The sequence below is a fragment of the Mastacembelus armatus genome, chromosome 24 (assembly GCF_900324485.2).
Source record: "Mastacembelus armatus chromosome 24, fMasArm1.2, whole genome shotgun sequence".
NCBI lineage: Eukaryota > Metazoa > Chordata > Actinopteri > Synbranchiformes > Mastacembelidae > Mastacembelus > Mastacembelus armatus.
Genome location: NC_046656.1, coordinates 12,072,180 through 12,093,026, shown reverse-complemented (window position 1 = coordinate 12,093,026; position 20,847 = coordinate 12,072,180). Strand labels below are relative to the sequence as shown.

Sequence of the window (20,847 nt, the reverse complement as noted above, 5' to 3'; positions counted from 1 at the left end):
TCACTGAAGTATAAAAAAAAGATTATTCTGTGTGTTGTCTATTTTGAAAAAAAAAAAAAAAACCAAAAAGTGCCTTTTTCAGGTTTGCATTTAGAGGTAGATTGTTATCGGCAGGATGGGCTGACGAACAGAGTGTTTTTACAGAGGGAGTGGTTGGATGACTGTCATTTAAGGGGCAAAAGAGGGGGTTCTGTTTGCAGTGTCAATATTTACAGTGATACACGCTGGATGAATAATGACCGAGTGAATTGTGTGTGTGTGTGTGTATGACTCAGAGACTGAAAGATGGAAGAACAGAACTATCAGCATGGATGGATGTCAGATGTAAAGCTCTGATGAACAGATTCTTGTTGTAAAAACATCTATTCCATCTTGACTAGAGTGACCGTGTGCATCTGTGAGCGTGCTCTCATGTAGTCAAAGCAGCATTTGAAACAACCTGCAGACAAGATAAAGTTAAGAAAAGTCCACCAGTCCAGTGTAATGGGATTTAATAGGTGACCAATCAAGTGGACTCTACATCTGTCACCATTAAAAAGGCTCATTTGCATTGCAAATCTGAGATATGCAAATGAGGGAGGGAATTACAGGCTGGTTCTATACCAGATTCTGCTCACTATCTCATTTTATGTGCTTTCCCTCTTCTCAACTCAGTATTTACAGTAGTTTCACTACATTTCATCAGTCATTTATGAATACTAAACCCCCATTAATCCTCTGAACATTTATTTTTCTTTGCCTAACATTTTCCCTTTACCTTTCCAACCACTTACTTTTTTTTAAATCACTTTCTGCTACAGACTGATGTATTTTGTAATAATTAGATTTTTAAAAAGGGTAGAAAATACCACAATATCTACAGTATCTCAGCATACAGTCTCATGATTCAACAGTGTGACTCACTCAGGTTCTCAAATTCTGCTGTTTGTCCTGTGAACTAGTGCAGCTTCATACTGTTTGATTTGAGCTTGTCTTTCTTTACGTTTTTTGTTTACTCATAAGCTCATAGCCCTCAGCTAAGCTTACATCACAAAAACAATCATCACAATTCAGAGGCTGACCGTTTTATTTATTCTGTAAACAAAGCAGCAGGGAGAGGCATCCATGATGTGCCCCCCCCGCCACCCCCCGCAACTTGAAGAGTGAATGCAGTGTTTTCTCTCATACAGTCACTAAAATGGTTCTGTTGCCATCTAGTGATCGATCACGCTCATAACATTTTCTTGAAATTTTGAACACATTCAAATACACATGGAGTGATGTGCATTTGAAAAAAAAAACATTTATTGTTCACAGTGCAAATAAGATGGTTTTCAGAACAGAAATATGTAGTCAAGATGACTGACCCAAACACTAAAACACAGATATTCAGATCAAACTAATGTTAGTCTTGTTTGGATCACTTCGCACACTGGGGTGTAAATATATCTCTCTAACTCAGATTCACTGTATCTATCATCAAAATTTTGTACATCATAGGCATCACTTTAGTGGCTTAATTTAACATATATAATTACAAAGCTGATAATTACTCTTTTTCAAAGCACACAGCCTATAAAAGGTAGCTCATATGTGATTAGGGTTAAAGGATTAGAAAAAATATCTTTCAACTACAGTTGACAATGGGGCAAAATGTCTGCAGATGAAAACGTGAAATATTCAGTTCTTCAGTTTAGCTTCAATGTGAATGGCTTCAATTTTGCTGTTGATATGTATAAAGACAAAAATACAGAAAAAACAGCAACTACTCATTAGTTATAATTAAGTTCTTCACAGCAGTTACTTCAGAAAATGGATGAGCTTTTATGGGAGAAAAAATAAAAGTATGTACATGCTTAAAAAAAACCTTCATAATACTGTACTGAATAATACGTTGGGGCTATTTTTTTTTTTCCACAGTAAATTTATTGATCTTATGACACTATCTTCTGGCATAAAAACCTTTATTAAAGACATACAGTACATATTTGTACTTGCTAGTAAAACCAGTATGGCTCAGTGACCCTGTATCAGTGCTGATTGTGAGAGGTATTCAAATACAAGGCAGCCTGAGGCTCGCTAATCTCGTCTAAGTCTACACTATGGCAGTTGCAAAGAATAAAATACTGCAGGGTTAGGTAGCAGTAAGTGCTGCTTCATGAAGTTCTGAGTCTATGGTTTGCTCCCAGTACCTAAAGTACTTAAAAAAAAAATAAAATCAAAACAAGACTGAATTGGTCCTTAGGTTTTCTCTGTAACTACTGCCAATCAAAGAGGCAAGTGTGTATTTTTAGAGTAAATTAAATATGTCAGGCATTTTAAAGACAGATGTGATTCCCCATGATAACAGAGACATAAAAACCAGAGACAAAAGCGTGCACTTTAAACAATGAAAGTTTCTACAAAGCCTATAGTGTGTTATATTGAGGACATATCAATTATCAGAGCTATAGACAGATGTGAATATGGCCACTTTGTTACAACTTGCTCTGTGACTTAGCTGTATTGCATTACACCTCATACAAAAGGATTATATCATGTGTAACTTTTAAAAACAACTGCAATAGAAACTCATGATACTGTATGAACACAACATTTGAATGTTTGACTCATAATTATCTTGTAGAATGCACTGTGTGCAGAATTTACTTTGTTGGCTGGGTCGACAGAATCATGAAACTCAGATTATTCCTCTGTTAAATCTCAAGGAGGATGTGAGGCGTCAGTTAGCACCATCTACACAGCGTCAACCACACGCAAGTCTTAAGTGTGACAACCGTACCTTTACATATTTAGAGCAGAGTGGTTAAAAAGTACTGTTTCATATAAGTACATCTCATACTTGGACCAACTAATATTTGCAAATATGTTTATCATTTGTTTTAGGTTATATCATCATTGAGGTTATGTATAATATTAGACAATAATTGTACATATTTTAAAAATGAACAATGCTATATAGTTAACAGGCATATTGATAGTTTTGATATAATACATTAGATTATAGAAATAGAAGTATTTGTAGTTACTAATTGGCCCAGGTTTGTTCATAAGATACTGTGCACACAGTGCGTGCAGCAAGTGTAAAAAGAAAGTGATATAAAAAGCCTTAGGAGAGATAAAAGAGCAGTGAGATATGTCTGAACAGTACACTGGCATATTGGCAATGCTCACTGGGTGTAAGACCCAATCTGACCCTGATACTGGGTTCAAGATCAAACAAACAAACAAAAAAAAAACAAAAAACAGCTACACTTCTGTGTGTGTGTGTGTGTGTGTGTGTGTGTGTATATGTTTCAACTTGCTGGTATGACTGAAGAAAAACAGGCAGACTGTTGGAGTAGTGTAAGTGTAAGAATGCTTGTCCAGAAAATGTTAAAACACCATTGTTACAAAATGTGTTTCACAGACAGATCAAGTTGCTGTTAAGGCTTTGTTGTATGAGTCTAAAAGTGAGGTTATCAGATAAATAAATGCACCCATTAGGTTGTTACAAAGATGACACCAGCGTAAGTTGCATTTCCCAATATCCATATCCAGTAAAAAGGGTGACACATTGCTGAGATTTTGGCATGTGAAATGCTGAGGTTGTACATCGCAATGTGTACATACTATATTGTTCATAACATTACATGAAAACACTTTTAAAAAAATGGCTCTTGTTTTGTGTTCTCCAATATCTGTGAGTCAGCTTGAGTCCAAAAACATCCAGCAAATGGTTGATATCAGTGTTCAAGCAACTCTGCAACGCTGGCCGAGCCACTTTACATCAGTGGTTAACTGAATAGGTCAGTCTTATAGGTCGCACAATGAAAACAGAATACGTGTTACAGTTTACAGTAGCTTCACGTACCAACTTAGTGCTTGAGTTAAAAAACGCACTTCAGTCATAAGTAGACAAGTGAGACACTTGTGTGAAAGAGCATTCAATAGAAGTGCAAGCTGTACAAAAGGAGAAAGTGTAAAGAGCTTAATATGCATTGTCTAACAGTTTAAAAGCATAGTCATAGTATGGTTGATATATAATCCTCTTTTTCTTTCATATAATATAACATCTCTTCCAGCACAGTCCAGCTGACTTGTATAGATTTCTATATAATTTTGGCCTTTCTTTATTGTTCTAGCAGCATTGTGCAAACACATTATTGTCCTTTCTTTGCTGATCCTTCTACACATCCCTGTGTTTAACTTTGAAGCAGATGTCACAGGTTAAAGAGCAAGGCATGACTGTCAAATTTATTTACTAAGATTATCCATCCGTCTGCTCTACCCTGAATCTCTCTCTTCTTTTTATCCTGCAGTGCTACAGTCCTCCGCTCCAGCAGAGGGAAACACTTTTTTACCAACCCAGGCTACATTCCCCTCCTGTGCTCCCACTTTTAGAGCCTGTGAAGAAATATGCTGGAGGATAAAGGAGCTGGATTACCTCTCCTCTCCTTTGTTTGTGAAGAAAGATGAAACACCAAGAAATGAGAGGAGGATTAAGGGATGTCTCCCTCCTCTCCATCTCTTCCTTCAGGCTCAGCCTCCTCAGAGTTGGAGTGTGCTTGTGTGTCTGAATTTGTGTGCGTGTATCGTAGGTGGCTCCAGTGGGCCTTGTTCTTGTGCAGGTGACCCATCATGGCCTGGCTGAGCAGGCTGGGCTCTGTAAAACGGTGCCACTCCTCAAAAAGAGGCTCCACAATGTACGAAATAAAACCTAAGATGGAGAAACATGCTCTGTTAGGTACGTGCGATACTGCATTTTTAATATGCACGGTGGGTTTTTGCTTCTGAAGTTTAATAAGTCGTGGTAATAAATTAAATTGTGGTTGTGTGGGCGTGCTCTAGGGCTCACCTATTTGGATGGCTGGCACAGAGTCAGCCTGTTGATTACAGAGAGGACTGACCTCCAAGTCAAACTTTTTCTCCAGGTCACCTGTCAGGTATTTAGCCAGAGTTTAGAAATGGCTGCCCGAAAAGCAGAGACAAAAAAACTGACATGGATGCAGACCTACCAAAAATCTTCATGTTGTTAAAACCTGTTAAAATCAATATTTTAATATTAACAACGGACCTACTGACTATTTATTATGTGAACAGTATTGCTTTTCACTCGATTCTGCAGTTAAACACTTTCATCTTATTCCTTAGGTTTTATAGCAGCAGTTTCATTGTTTTGATTCACTGTCACCGCTTTCTCAGTATTTTCATCCACAGTAAACAGCTGTTTTCAGCAAAAAGGTTCTAAAAATCCACTGTATGCTTCAGACAGACAGACAATGTTAATGACCAGCTGGTAAAAGTTCATTTACACTGTCCTTTCCTTGTTCTTTTCTTTCCACTGTCCTCAACCCACTTTGGAGACAATTTCCAGGATCTAAATTGCAGCACTCGTCAGGAGGTTGTACTAAATCAGGTTCCGGTACTCAAGGAGGGACGGGTGGGTACTCTCAGGGCTGTAGCCCATTAAATGTCAGTGTCAGCAATACTGGTTTAGAGTTAAAACGGTTGACCATAGGTAAAATGGCAAAGATGTCACATTTTGTTGCAGACATGATTAACAACCATTGTGGTCACTGATATATATGTAAATCAGTGACCACAGTGGTTGTTAATCATACTGATTAAAGTTATGTGAAAGGTCTCTACCAACACCAGAGTATTTAGCATCTAAAAACCCAGCAGGAGTTGGTGAACTGTTAAATTCAGACTTTTACCATAACAGTATGTTATGTGAGTATTATGAAAAGTGTCAGTCTGTTTGGTGACATTTATGCATGTTACCTTGCCATGTTCTGTGGGAAAGCTTTCTGTATTCTTTACAACACACCACAGAAGGAGGCTTCTGTCATAGTAACATCTGTTAATGGTATTTAAGTGTCTCAAAGGTATGACAAATAATCTGACAAGATATATTTTCTTGAAAGATTATCTATTCCTTTTAAATGAAGGTACACCCAAAATACTTCAATGTCATATCCACCATCTCTCTCTCGTTTTATCCTGATTTGAAGTGAGAAGACATTTTACTCACCCTGCCTGTAGAACTCCTCACACACCCTCTCGCTCCACTGTTTGCTCAGCTCCCAAACCCGACATGGGTTACAGATGTCAGCACACTTTAGAGCAATCTGAAGGTAACAATGCACACATACTGTATATCAACACACACTTGGCGTAGAAAGACTATATACTAAAGTGACAATGAATGAACTGTAAATTAGAGATTAGAGATTTTTATGAAAAACGCATGGATATACTGTACTGTAAGTATACCTGCAGCATAAAGTGCCTGTGTGAAGCAAGTTGAAGGTCCAGGTCCTGATTGTCCAGATGTTCTCTGAAGGTTAGCAGGAACTCATTCTGCCTGCTGATGTCTGTAGCCAGGATGAGAGAGCCAAGCTGCTGTTCCATGTCTTGCCTGCAGAGCACAGGGAGGCGCCACTGAACCAAAGCGACAAAATCACTCATGCCTCAAATTTTTACTAAGTTGCATGCTTTTTAATATCTAAAATATTGCTACCAGCATTAATCATTCAACGGTGGTCATGCACATGTCTCTGTGTGTGTGTGTGTGTGTGTGTGTGTGTTCTTACGACATGGCAGCAGGCAAGTGGGACAGCAGCCCTGACTCTCGCAGCATTCCCACAGTGGATCTCCAGTGGTGACTCTCCAGCACAGACGTGTTCTGTACAAGACGAACATAAACTTCTTTTCACAAAGACTCTACTACACATGTTCAAACACACACTGACATGGGACACACCCCTGGTGTGTACCTGGTATAGGGAAGCCAGGTGGTGTCTGGTCTTAATGAGGAAGGGCTGGTTGACTCCAGGATGGTCCACATCATGAGCAGCTGCTGCCATCAGACCCAGGAACACGTCGAGGGGACTCAGCTGCTCTGCAAGCTACAAAACAGGAATGATCCACAGACATATGCAATCATTACTTTAGTCACCTTTTTTCAATCACTGATATATAGTGTAATATACCTGCAAAACACACATGGTGTCATAAAGGCAATGTTTGCAATTGCTTTGGCTGTGCAAAAAAGCTGAATAAAAGGACACATTTCTATCTTGCAGACTAAACTGTGCTCACTCACAGTTATGGATTTTAACTCGGAACAAGCCGAGGTGTGTGCAGACAACAGCATCATGGTTAGTAAAGGACAAAATGGTATATTGATCTGAGTAGCAGCAAGGTTGTCATCTTATATGAATGTCAACTAGTTATCTAAAGCACACCAGCATGTGTCCTATATCCATTTCAGTTTATTCATATAAGTGCTTTTAACAAAACAGGTACAGGTAACAAAGTGCTTTACAGAGCAACAAAGGACACAAAAGCAATTACTGAATAAAGGGAAAGATGCAGAGACGCTTAATCTCGTCAGAAGGCTTCAGGGATTTCTCCAGGCTGTGGATGGATGTGTTGTCAAGTCTAAGTGAGCAGAAATTATCCCTCAGGGAGCAGAGCTAATAGAATATGTCAAGGAGAGGATTAGTCCTAGTGAATCGCTGTAGTGTGTGTGTCAGCACAAAAGAAAGAGCAAGAAAGTGAGGTGAGAGGGTATTTGTAAATACAGAATTATTTATTACCTTGGGCTCCTTCAGGTAGCAGTACATGGCTTGAGTGACATCTGCGGCATGAACAGCATTGTGATAGGGATTCTGGGAGTGGTAGTCCTCCTGCACCATGCCTGGCAAATCAGGAGGCACACTGAGATCAGAAGGCGAGATCACATTTTTAATCTCTCACTAATGCTTTTATACAACACTACTGAAACTGTCAGGCAGATGTCTTCAATTGACTGTGGCCTTTGTGGGAGTTAAGGTTCCTTCAAACTACAGCAGCAGTAAAAAAAAAAATATTCAAAGTGGGAGCACATCTGGTTTCCACACTGGTGCTTTTGAAGGGGAAAACAATGGAAAACTAAGGAAACGTGTCTTATCTTTGGGTGGGATGCAGCTGTAAAAATGCTAATTTAGGGCTTGATGTGGATGGTCTCAGGAGACACCATGAGGAAAGTAAGTCTGCCAGTATGTATATCATGTATATCTATATCTATTAAAAGCCTTTTAATATTAATCATCCACCTGAATTGGAATTTTTGTCCTACATCAATATTCACTTACTACAACAAAGTCCCCATAGTCACTTTAACCATGTTTTTTGTTGCTATGCAAAACATAAAGCCAGTGTCCCTTTGTAATTACTGATTAGCAGAGGAAAAAAGCAGTTGACGTCAGCCTGGGCCTTCCAGAAAGTAAAACCGCTCTCAGTTTTCCTGAGCATTCTTCCCCGCCAACAAAGCCGCCTGGTGCATGAATGAATGCTTTCTGACAATTGAGACAACGGTGAGAAAATGTTTTGTGTGAGCACTCCTTACCATTTAGATGTTGTAAAAAAAACTGTTTTACCTACACCTGTTGTATTTTTACTTTTCAGGTATAGTATATCTATTCTGCTTATATATGTTAATAAAAAAGTGAAGCTGGCAATGAGCAGCATGAGCTTTGATTAATTTTGTCTAACATTTTGGATCAAATTCTATTGGGATGATATTTTTTTACCCCCTTCTTGGTTAAAAAAAAAAAACAAGGCAGGACAGAGGATGAATAGGTGGAACACCTTCCACTTCCCAGCACCTTACCCAGAAACCTGTGCAGTTTGACCATGTCCAGCTGGAAGTGATGAATGAGACCACAGACATTGAAGAGATGGCACATCAGAGTCACTAGGCTGTTACCTAAAGCATTCACACACACAAATATTCATATGCGAAGTGCCACACAATAGTAGTACCCAAATATTTTTAACAACTGGAATATGACAGTGACAAAAAGTTATTTTATAAAGTTGCATAAAACAAAACAGTAATAACAAATAAAGGCAAGAAAATGACAACAGTCACCAATATGATATGACTGCAAAATTGTACATAATGTTTAAAAAATCCTTTTACCATTTGTAAGACGATCGAAGAGGAAAATGTCAAAGTTCCATGTGCCTACTTTTGATAGCATATGCTGTAATGAAAACAGACAGTTGTCAGAATGGATCTGGATTCACAGGCGGCACACACAGTATGTGATGCAGAGAGATTGGGATACCTGTACCTCTGCACCAACGTATGTATGTGATTGTGAGTGTGAGCCCTTACTGCAGCTTGTCCCAGGTAGTCATCATCTAAGAGGTGTAGGGAGCCGGGTGTGTGGGGCACCAACCCCCTCAGCAGCCTGGAAGCATGACAGTATCTCTGGAAGCTCAGGAGGCGCTTCACCTTTCTCCTAGTGCCAGACGCTACCTCCCCCTGCTGGGCACTGGCTGCAATTAAAAAGAGAGAATTTAACATGCAGAATAGCTGGTAAATCTTATTTGCATATGAGTTGTATTTACTGTTACCATACCCAGATTTTTTGTCTTGAGTAACTAAGTTAACGTCATGCCCTATCAGCTAAGTAAATAACTGTGTGCCCCACTTTCAAAAACACACAGTACACCTAACCCACATTTAACACACAATTACCCTGATTCTGCCTTGGAGTTATATTGAGAGACAAGTGTTTCCCTTAATTCACACTGTACTACTGGCAATGATTAAACAAAAATAAGTTGATTACAAGTTGGATTTAGCCTAAAAAGCAATCAAATACTTATACGTCTTCTTTAAATGAGTGAGGACACTTACTTTTCAGGGTGCGCAGGTCAATCAGCGGGTAGGAGCCTCGTCTCTCAGCCAGCAACACACCAGCATGACCAGTGCTCAGTCTGCCATCAGCTAGAAAGATTAAGGAAAAAGGTATTAAAAGTAAAGGAGATTGGAAAAACAGAAACATGGATAAATAAATATGAATATTTGGTGCTATTATGGCAGACATCAAAATCAAACTTTTAAGGTGGAAAGAGGAAAAGAAGACGAGTCTAGAGACTAAGCACAGCAGAGCCAACAGGCCACCATTTAATGGCTGAGGAGGGTGGTAAGAGGACAACTATGCAAAATGTTCCCCTGGTACTGTGCATAAATGTTCAACATAACCAGCCCCTCACAAGCAGTTTTTGTGCTGCTTTTAAATAAGCCCCTATAAAACAAGAACATCTTTGACAATCAGCAGTAGATCATGCATCTGGTCTGAGTTTGCCTGAGGAGAATGGATTTCATGCCACAGTGCAGCTGTTTTGGTGGATGTCTAAACACTTATTTATGAGACTGGTACTGTGAACATTCTGTTCATACAATAATTATTCTTGTTTTCAGTACAGTGTCACGCTACAGGTAGTTCACAGTATTATAACCGAGGGCCAAACAGAAGGAGTAGACTTGGAAATGTTACCCTTCTGCAACATAAAGGTGCTCTTGAAGCATTTGAATCTAAAACATAATATCCACTGTTTAAACAGCTGCCAAATGTTTTCTAGCAAAGAAAAGGAAATATTTATGACTAGTCAGAATTTATAGTACATTGGCACTCTAAACATACATGCTGACAGCACATTTTCTCCTAGAAGGATATTATGTGTTTTGCCTATCCTATGAATTCTTTCCACAGGAAATGTCTGCAGAAGTCCCAAAAGTGACCTTTTAGGGTTTTAATCCTTGCTGTGTGAGCATCTATTAGATGGAAAAGGAACAAAACCGCACAATAGATCTTTGAATACCTCAAATTAAAATGCGCTATTCATAGACCCTAAGGCCACTGACAACAAGGCACAATAGAACTAGCTGCTAAGAAACAACACACATGCACACACATGAAATTTACACTTGGGTAAACTTAAAACTATGGGAATGCTGAATAATTTACAGATCTTATGTGAGGAACTGGAGCGTATTATGCAGCTAAATTACCTGTTAATGGGGCTAGAGTCACTGTGGTAACTCTCTTGGGTTGCCAGATCTTGCCTCGCAATTTTGGGTTGCCAAAGTGTCTGCAAACAGGTGTTGTGATATTTGGAAATTGTGTGTGTGTGATGTGTGATGTGTCAACTACACAGCTATACATAAAACACATTGTGAAGAAGTGGCATCATTTCCTATTTATGTATGTCCAACAAACAAATATGAACCACTTGGAGGAGGTGACTCAGCCTGTTAAAGTGAGTCCTGCTGACCTAGTTCAAGGAGAAAAGGGGGAAAGCCTCTTTGCTTTTATATCCTGAGTGCTGACAGGGAAGGAGAGAAAGAAATACATCATCTGGAAAACCCACTGCAGTAACACTCAGTGTTAGTAACCCCCCCACTCCCTCTCTTTAACTCTCATTCTCACACACAAACAACACCCTTGGCTCTCTCCCTTCCCTTTAGACATCTTTATTTTATGTCAGTCCATCCTACAGTCCTCACATACTCCAGGCTCCCGTCTCATCCCTTACTCTCTCGATTACTACCCCCTCAACCTTCCCATCATCTTTCATTCCATCCTCTTCACCACACCCTCTCTCTCCCCATCTGAATCTTCCTATCGTCTCAAGGCCCACACCTCTCCTCCCCCCCCCCGTTCTCTTCCTTTAACTCTCTGTGTGGTAAATAGGTCATTGTCTCCACACTGAGTAGAAGTGGGTCATTTAGGATGAAAACATGAATCAGTTGGAAAGGGTGTTTAAAAACGCACGCGCCTCATCATGCACCCGTACATAAACACCAACTGTACACACACACACTTGAAAATGAGGTTAAATCCCTGATTCTGAATGCGAAAACAAGATCGCACACTTGGCACAGATCACCCAAACACATTGGTCCAGCTATGTTTGTAAGGACATTCATTGACATAATATATTACCTTGCTGCTTTCCCTAACCTTAATTATCACAGTAAATGCCTAAACACAAACCTAATTCTAACCTTAACTCTTAAACCAGGTCTCAACCATCAAAAAGCCCTTTGAAGTTGTGAGAACAAGCTAAAATGCTGGCACAAACAATGGCACTGCACAAAAATTTGTCCACAAAACATAATAAAAACACACACACACACACACACACACACACAAAGGGGACTGATAGGAATATGTTTAACTTGGCTTCACAAAATCAGTGGGTGTTACTGCACAAATTGTGCTCCGTGGCTGTTTTTTCCCTCTCACAAAGAGACAGTCAGACACGTTGCTGCCACATGCAGCGGCAACACAAACAACTCATAGTAACAGATGATGTTTCTTGCTGCCTGTGGCTGATGCTGCTTCATCTGGATACAAAGAAACTTACACTGCATCCACAGAGCTGGATGGAATCTCCAGATTCAGTTAATATGCTGGCAGACCTAACACTGTCTTTTTCTGTGTGTTTGTACTAACATGATTTGTAATCCTTATGATTTGACAGCAACAGAAGCCAGATTCAGAAAATATAAGCAAAATCAGAAAAAACCCAACATATCTGTTAGTTTAGTCTTAAATGTTAGTTTTATGTTAAACTTCCTAAAAATCTGTGTTTGGATGTGAAAAGGTGCCCTCAAAATGATATGTTTCACAGGTCCATTTATCTAAAAACAAACAGGAAGAAATAATACTGGTACCTAAAAGGAAATGTGATTTCTTTCACCTGTACAAAAAAAAAAAAAAAAAAAAATTCTCTTTTGTTCATTTCTTTGTTCTGGTAAACATCAAACAGGCTCCAACAGGGTATCTCAACATGCTGTACATGATTTCAAATACTGCGCAGATGGACTTTGACTTGCTGTAAGGAGTTACGAAATGAACGAGGTTGTCATAATTCAAAGGGAAAGTCTCAGTCAGTGAAGAGCATACATTTCCCATCTTAGTCAGTCGTGCACAGGTAATTCCCCACAATGAGTCATCTCTTCTTCTTAACTCTTGAAAGGTACATTAAATATTTACATGTGTCATCAAATTCCTGCTATTAGCTAGTTACCGATTTATATATTTTTCCTGTGAAGACAATTATTTTCTTCACATTATTTTTGTTTATATGCCAGTATTGACTTTAGTCTTATACTGATGCTACTACATGGCCTTGCTGATACTGTGTCAATCTGACATTAACAGCAAAATGATAACATATAAGCCAAAGACTTGGCTAAAAATACCTTAGTGCAAACAGAACCAGCATTAGAAGGCTTCCCATGCATAATATTCTATTCACTATCAGTAATGTCACTGCAGTTCATTACTACCATTGTTAATGTAAGTCTGTACCTTATTTCCTGTTATTACTGTTTATTTGCTGGTAAACATTTGCTTACTGTCAACTCATCCACACTGTCCACAATATTATTTTGTGTCATTTGCGTTCAATTCAGACAGACAGAAGCTTTAATCACTGGCGTCATATCTGTGTCATCAGTAGAGTTACCACTCAGCAGATGGTAACACAGCTTTATTTAATGATCACTCTTTGGCTTTACAGTCCACATCTCTAATTTCACTCTGCTCGGAACCCCATCCTGACCCATGCCAGATAAACACACAGCCAGAGACATGCTTCTCAAAAAACCAGCTGTCACACACGTCCATGCACCTGTCAAAAGCAGAATATTTAAAACGAAGAGACATCCCAAAAAACATAATAGATCTCATATCCACATAACACATCATGATGGAGCATGCTATAAACATTCAATGTTTTCTATACTCTTTCTATCATGAATTTATTTTCATGTAGTGAACAGCTGCTAGATCAAACTAAAACAATGTACAAAAATCAACATCATACATCATGAGGAATTTGAGTCCTAAAAGCTTTGCTGCACTTTTAACATGTGCAAGTTACCTTCCAGATGTGTATTCCTGTCCTCTATGTTCTGCTTCAAATCCTCCCATTCTTCCTTTTCTGCATCCACCCAAGTGCTCGCCTGACTTCTCTTGGACACCTGAGGGCCTCCTCTGCGTGCCCTCCAGGCTGCCCTGAGCTGCCGTATGAGAGCCGGAAGTTCCAAGGCCAGTGACAGACCCCCGCAAGTCACCGGAGGAGTCTTGAGCGGATCCCACACCGGTGAGTGGGGAACCTCATCTGGACAGACACCGACCTCAACCCCAACACCAAGACCAGTGTCCCGCATCCTGAGATCTGGGTTCCAGAGCCCCTCTAACACTGGCATCCTAACACTGCACGACAATAAATGGATAAAGGACACTTGGAAAAAAGATCAAAATAAAAAGTGGGTCAAAGTGAGGAAGGGAGAGAAATAAACGCGTGACAAAAAAAAAAAATAAAACAGTAAGAGAGACGACAGGAGAAGCTCACTGTCAGGAAGCCATACGTGTAAAGAGGACAGACTGAGATAGTAGCAAGTCTGGATGTATGACAAAAAAAACACTGCAGAGGGAGGAAAAAAAACAAAAAAAAAACAAAAAATCAGCAGCAGGCATAACAGCAGTAAACGAAGATTGAAAGCGAAGGGGTTCAGAGTGGAAACAAAACGTTAAGCAGGGAAAACAAAACAAAAGTGGAGAGAATCCATCTGTGTCCCTCTCTTCCAGAGTCAGCCACTGACAGTTTGCGCCCTCCTGCCGCAATCTCTCTCCCCTCTAAGGTCTCACTTGCACCAGCATTATTGTGGAGTCTAAAAGCCCCTCCTCTCACTGCTCACATGCTCTCTTACTCTGCCTATACGCTGCAACTCTAACCACTGATGAGATTAGCGTGAACCTACATGGGCCTTTGGGTTCACGGACTCATCCCCCGTCACATGGCCAGGTCAGTGGGAAAGGGGCTGTGTGAGATGAACACCCTTAGAAATACACAGTTATTTTTCTTTCCCCCAACATACAGTTCTACAGCAGATATATCAAAATTACTACCCAATATTAAGTCAGCCAGTACAAATTATTTTCAGGTCAACAGACTGATGAAAATATGTGAAATGTGAAAGAAAGCCCTGCAAAGAAAAAAAAAAAAAAAAAAAAAAAAATCCAAGTTATGTTATAAAACAAAGAAAAGCTGCAAATTGCTCACATTTGAGACAGCAACCAACAATTAACTAATTGCTTCCTTCTTAATTGTGTGGATAGTTGTTTTAACCTTTAAAGGTCTAAAGAACAGGTGTGAACATTTGTTAGGGAAAGAAACAGCTCTCTTCTCGTCATCGCCAGGTTTCTGTGGCAGCTGAAAACATGGTTTTATAAGTGAATATAAGTAGACCCATGTATAACCACTATGCTTCCATTGAAATGTTCACTTAAGAAGTCACAAGCAGACAAAGGTACTGACGCGCACAGATGCACGGGAAGGCACATAGCCTTGAACGTCACGTATGACGCGCAATATGTTGATTGCAAGATATCATGAGACAAAGAGCGTGAAGATAAAAGATAAAGCCTGTGAGAAACTGTGAGAAGCATGCATGAGACAAAAAGTAAAGAATGTGTCAGATGTATAGTTGCCTTGTTGCAGAGGTGATCAGCAGTCAGAATTTGGTAAATTATATGTTTTCTCTTGTTGCATGTTATGATGCAATGGAAAATAAAACACATTATTTACTTTGCACTACTAAAAGCAAAACTTTTCACAAATTTCTTCCAAGAAACATATCTTTTTATTGTGACTGTTGCTTTTATTTATATTTCAGATTAGTAAAAACTAGGACTCGATACTTCACCTTACGAAGGACTGTTTTCACCAACATATACAGATAAAGCCAGCATATGTTTCTGTATCAAAACAAAAAGACGTTCCTAATGCAGCATTTTCCTAAATTTAAATGAGATTGTAGAAACGCACTATAAGCTCTGCAGAAAGCTGGAAGTGAGTGAAATGTAAGAATGAGGTGAGCATCAGGTGAGGTGCAGCTTTGTATTGGAAATCTGATGAACTGAATTATATAATAGTTGTCACTCATAACCCACTGCACCACTTTATTTCTTGCTCTGTTTATTTCCACTCGATAATGGACCCAGTCCAACTTAGTGTATTCAGTCATGATGCCAGATCATAATTCTAATCAGCCTTAATTGTAAAGCGACTATCGGCTGAATGCATTAGGATGACAGTGGCAACATGAAGGGCAGCAAAGAAAGCCTGTATTAGAGACTGGCAGAAAACACCAGATATGAATTTAATAGAGGAAAACTTATGATTAAAGCTGCAAAAGAATAATGGCACCAAACAAACAAAACAAGGACTCATAACTGTGTGAAATAAGACATGAAAAAAGAAACAATGAAACCATGACAATGCGGGATAATGGCACTGAATCGGAGAGAGAAAGATATTAGAGCGTCGACAAGGTCAGTCGGAGTCTTGATGAATAAACCTGGGAGTGAGCCAGTGGACTGCTGGCTCCAGATGATCTCTCCCTCCCGTTCAGTGTCAGGCAGTGTCTCGCTGCTCTCTCACACCCACACACTGTATACAGTACAACCGAGATGCCACTGTGGCAGATCTCTATTTTTGATTCTCTTTAATGATGCCACTGGTCACAATTTTTTGGCAGCTTGCTGTACCGAAGTGGGTCAGCCAGTGAACGAAATACTTTGTATAGGTGTTTGAATCTGCATACCTGCTTGTTTGTGCATGTACATGTGTGGATTTTCTTTTTCTTTGGGGGTGGGGGTTGGTTATTTATACACTGCCTTACTTTTACTTTTCTTGTCATATTAAAGAATGATTCACACTTTCACATCACTTTTGTGGGAGCTTTTAAACAATATTGACATTAATATGGAAAAAAAAAAAGAAAAAAAAAAGCTTTGGCTACATTTCAAGGTCTGGATCATCAAGGTCTGAGACTGTAGTTACTGTAGTTACGATAAGAAGCTTCATTTTACTGTCTCCAGGCAAGACACGACTTCAAAAAACATGACTTGAGTAACACACAACACTGTCAGGCTTTTCCACAAGCTGGTCTCATTTGTTACTTTTACATAGTTGTGAAACTCGGTGTATTGAGCACCACAAAAAGCTTTTCGACTGCACAGGGTAGAGTGTATACACAGATAGCAGAAATATGCTTCTCTGTTTGAGAACGAGATTACACCAGGTCAAAGGTTGGTGAAAGCCTTAAGTATAGTTACTAGTTACCAAATATCTGGAACAGACTACATATATTAACAGCCTTTTGGTGCGAGGTATTTGGGTCAGTGAGTGTTCTTACCCAGCATGCGAACTTGTATGGCATTCTGCTCCGACCTTTTAAATGTGACAGCTCCACACCTCTGTGACAGAGATAGAGAGAGAGAGAGAGAGAGAGAGAGAGAGAGTGATATTTATATTACAACACCTAAAAATACACACTGCTATCAAAGAGCATAAATTAATCTCAACAATAAAAAAAAAACAAAACAAAACAAACAAACAAAAAAAACTATGCCAAACGTTATGGTGACCCTCTTTGCGAGGCTTCACACACACTCAGAACTCTTCTGCAGGAATGTCACAAGCCCTGAAGATCTTCAGCAGAGTTTAACTCAGTATTAAGAACTACACAACTTAAAATATATGTTATTTCTGATTAAGTGATTTAGGGTATAAAGTGAAGAGTCTCCTGAGACTTGAACATTCACAGTTACTGATAAATAATAAATAATAAGTAATAAATATTTTGAATGGATTTTTTTTTTTAGCATCCACTTGGCAGTTACTATGGTGATGTTTAACAATTTATGTTAAGACATCTCTCCTTCATCTGTTTTGTTTTGTGTCCCAAACTGAACCATACAGTTGGAACTGGATAAAGGCACCACTATTCATCATCTCTGGGCTGAAAAAGTGGGCCAGTGGTATAAACTAGCAACAATCTGCACATTAATCACATGCTTCCACATGGCTGGTCCTCATAGTCAGGGGTCTTAAGTCATTTTTAAAAAAAATAATTTTCTATCAAAGGTGTACTTGTATCATGTTCAAGCCACTTCCTTTTTTTTTTTAGATAGATAATCAGAATTGTATGTTCTGACCAAGAATAGTAGCAAAACTGTACACTGGACCCAGCTAATGTTTGAAATTCTTGCGTGAGAAATTAAAACAATAAACTGATGATGATTAATGTAGAAGAATTTTAAGCAACTCTTTCACATCTGATTAATGTCAAGTCTTGATTTGTGACTCCTGACAGATCAAGCCCTCTGTTGTCTCACTCCAAACTCCTGCCAAGTAATACGAGAGCTGGCAGACATACATTTTCCATCAGTGGCACCGCTTTTGAATGAGCACTGCCAATACCTTGCCCATCTCAGACTGGTGGGTTAAAATTCATCAAGCACACAAGCAGTGACTGTTGTACCCTGATCAGCAATGAGCTCAAAAGTCTTATTAGAACCCAAAGTCCTGAGCTGCACTTCAGTCACCTCACTATATTTTCCAATTGAGGTCATCTATTTATAAAAGCTAGTAATGGCTATAATAGTCATAACAGCTTAACGAGAGAGCGGACTGAGTGCGCTTGTTTTACAGAAAAATGAAGTAAAAGATAAATTCTCCATTATCTTCTTTACTCTCTGGGGGAAGACAGTCACAAATGTGTACTTTCTGTGGGAGGATTTACATCTGAATGATCACGCTGTTTGCCATTTCTGCGGGCAGGAAACGGGTGGATGGAGACAAACCAGAGGCAATGACTGTTCACTCATCCAGCCCACGTGTTTATCACATGTTTACAGGATGGTCTTGTCATTTCTTTCCATGATCTTTAGCTCTGTTCTCACATCACTATTCAGCTCATCTGAACAGCCCTCCAATAATCAAAGTGTCTTAGCTGCTGTCAAACTGTTTACGTTGGACATGCTTGTCCACTTTCTCCTGTAGTGCTGGTGGGGGGGGGGACGGGTTTAGAAAAGGTTTTTGACATACAAGACAGTAAACACCAGTTTAATTTAATCACAGACAATGCAGGTAAATTTGAAGGTTCAAAGTTAATGTACACAAACACTTTTTATAAAGTCCCACAACACAACACATTACAAAAAAATGAATAACAAGGAACAGAAAAACAATTAGAGAACAAAACAACAAAAGAAGTTCCAGTAACAACTATTTACAATACAAAAGCAAACAGTCCATACAGCACACAGTAGGACTATTAAAGCCAAGAGATGTCTTTAGAAAGCTCTGGAAACAGCAAATCTGTAAACTTTAAGTTGATTTGCTTTAGTCAAACTGTTCACAAGCTCAAGAATCAACTTTGTGGTAGAAAACCCTAAAAACCTATAAAGTGGCTGCTGAGTTAACAGGTAAAGCTGATCAAGACTAAACTAGTATGACTGAATAGACTTGGTTTTAACAGGGCAGCGACTTATAACCTCTCAACAATAACAAACTCCCTTATTTTCACACTGTTCCTCTCAGTTTTCAAACACACACACACACACACTGTAGCTTCTTTATCATATCATCCCTCCACTGAACACCTGCCCCATGTGGTCTGCAGTGGCCACGCTGCTGTTCAGCTGTCAACACACGGACATGACACACTGCAATAACACACAGCGTCTACTGTAGCCTGCTGCACCTTATAGAATATACATGAAGACGTCTGCATCACAATAAAGAGATAAATAAATAAATAAAAAAAGCCAAGGTCAGTATAAACTCACCAACACAATCAAAACATCTTCCCCTTCCTTCATGGGAATATCATCACATCAATGTAGGAATTTTCCAATAACATCATAGCACAGAGCAGACAGCAATGCGGTCATGTCATTTTAAACTCTATTTTTCACTATTAAAGGAGCATTGTGTGAATGTAACACTGGTCCTGCCAGGCCTGTTCCAAAACAACACAAGCCCCATGTGTATATATGGCTCAACACGCTCAGCACAGCACAGCTGTAAAGTCACAGGCTACGTACCTCGACCATTAAACAGGACATTTAACCATCGCGGCTGGTCGTGGACAGCAGGTGAATGCGACGGAACAAGACGAGTGCGGAGTGTTTTCATGTCACGGGACGCGCCAGGACCGAACCGCATACGAGCAGGACGAAAGGTGACTGTGCCCCGGCTGACACCTGTTCAAAAAACTAAATCTTTCATCCTCCTCCCGCGGCCGCGCCTGACATTTCTCCCCCTGTGAAGACAGCTCTGGCGTTTTTAAAGAGAGAGAGAAAGATGAAGTTGGCGTTTCCGCCGCCACCGCGCCTGTCCGCGTGCGTGTGTGTGTGTGTGTGTTTTTGACTTGGTTGTGAGCCGCAGCAAGAGGCGAGGGGAGGGGCTGCGGGAGGCGGGACATGCGAGAGCGGACCAATCAGCGCTGCGCACCATCACTGGTCCTCAATTCACAACTGTGATATATTAGGGGCCGAACCTTACTGTTTTCATTCGGGTTATTATCATCATCATCATTATTGTCATTATTTGTAGTAGTATTAGTGGAAGTATTATTATTATTATCATCCCTATTAGTAGTAGTATTATTAGTAGTAATAGGCCCAGTAGTATTGTGCCAGTAAAACCGACTGTGGGGTCTAAAAAGGTCAAATTTTAGAGGAAGGTAGCAGAGATAGGGACTTGGACTTAGTATAAAAGTACAATGTATAAAATGTGAAAGGTTTAGTGGCATCTCGTGGTGAGATTTCAGAATGCAACTTACTGAGATTGACTTGGACTCAATTTTAATTTTACTTTATTTGCTTAATCTTATATCTTTTTTAGTGCATGGAAATTAATGAAATAGCCGATGACATGAATATTATGTTAAAAACACACACCTCATAGGGTCAGAAAAAATGCATCAAGCAGATATATCAGTTTTACAAACTACACATGTATTCAGAGTTAACTGTGCTAAGATGGCAGCCAAAGAAGATAAATGTAAATAGTTTATGTACACCATTTAGGTAATTTTGAAGCTGGGGGTATGGTTTCCAACACTGCATTGCAACAACCTCTTTAAAATGATCATTTACCAACCAACTATGACAGTGCATGCTACCAGATAACCTACGTTTCAAATTCCTTAGATATATCAGTGCAGGTTTCTAA

General features: G+C 39.5%; 1 protein-coding gene across 2 annotated transcripts; it reads right to left on the bottom strand.

The window, feature by feature from the left end:
• Positions 1 to 1,137: 1,137 nt before the first annotated feature.
• Positions 1,138 to 20,005, bottom strand: LOC113137568 (cAMP-specific 3',5'-cyclic phosphodiesterase 7B). Of its 2 annotated transcripts, XM_026319299.1 has the most exons (14): positions 19,716 to 20,005; positions 17,021 to 17,081; positions 13,699 to 14,033; positions 9,659 to 9,748; positions 9,131 to 9,294; positions 8,933 to 8,996; positions 8,621 to 8,716; positions 7,566 to 7,666; positions 6,741 to 6,872; positions 6,558 to 6,649; positions 6,238 to 6,382; positions 5,996 to 6,092; positions 4,817 to 4,897; positions 1,138 to 4,678 (listed from the first exon to the last, which is right to left on the bottom strand). In XM_026319299.1, the coding sequence occupies exons 3-14, from the start codon at positions 14,024 to 14,026 to the stop codon at positions 4,461 to 4,463; spliced, it is 1,608 nt and encodes a 535-aa protein (XP_026175084.1). In that variant the 5' UTR covers positions 14,027 to 14,033; positions 17,021 to 17,081; positions 19,716 to 20,005; the 3' UTR covers positions 1,138 to 4,460. The 2 variants fall into 2 exon arrangements, with proteins under 2 accessions (XP_026175084.1, XP_026175086.1); XM_026319301.1 differs by lacking the exon at positions 13,699 to 14,033.
• Positions 20,006 to 20,847: the final 842 nt, after the last annotated feature.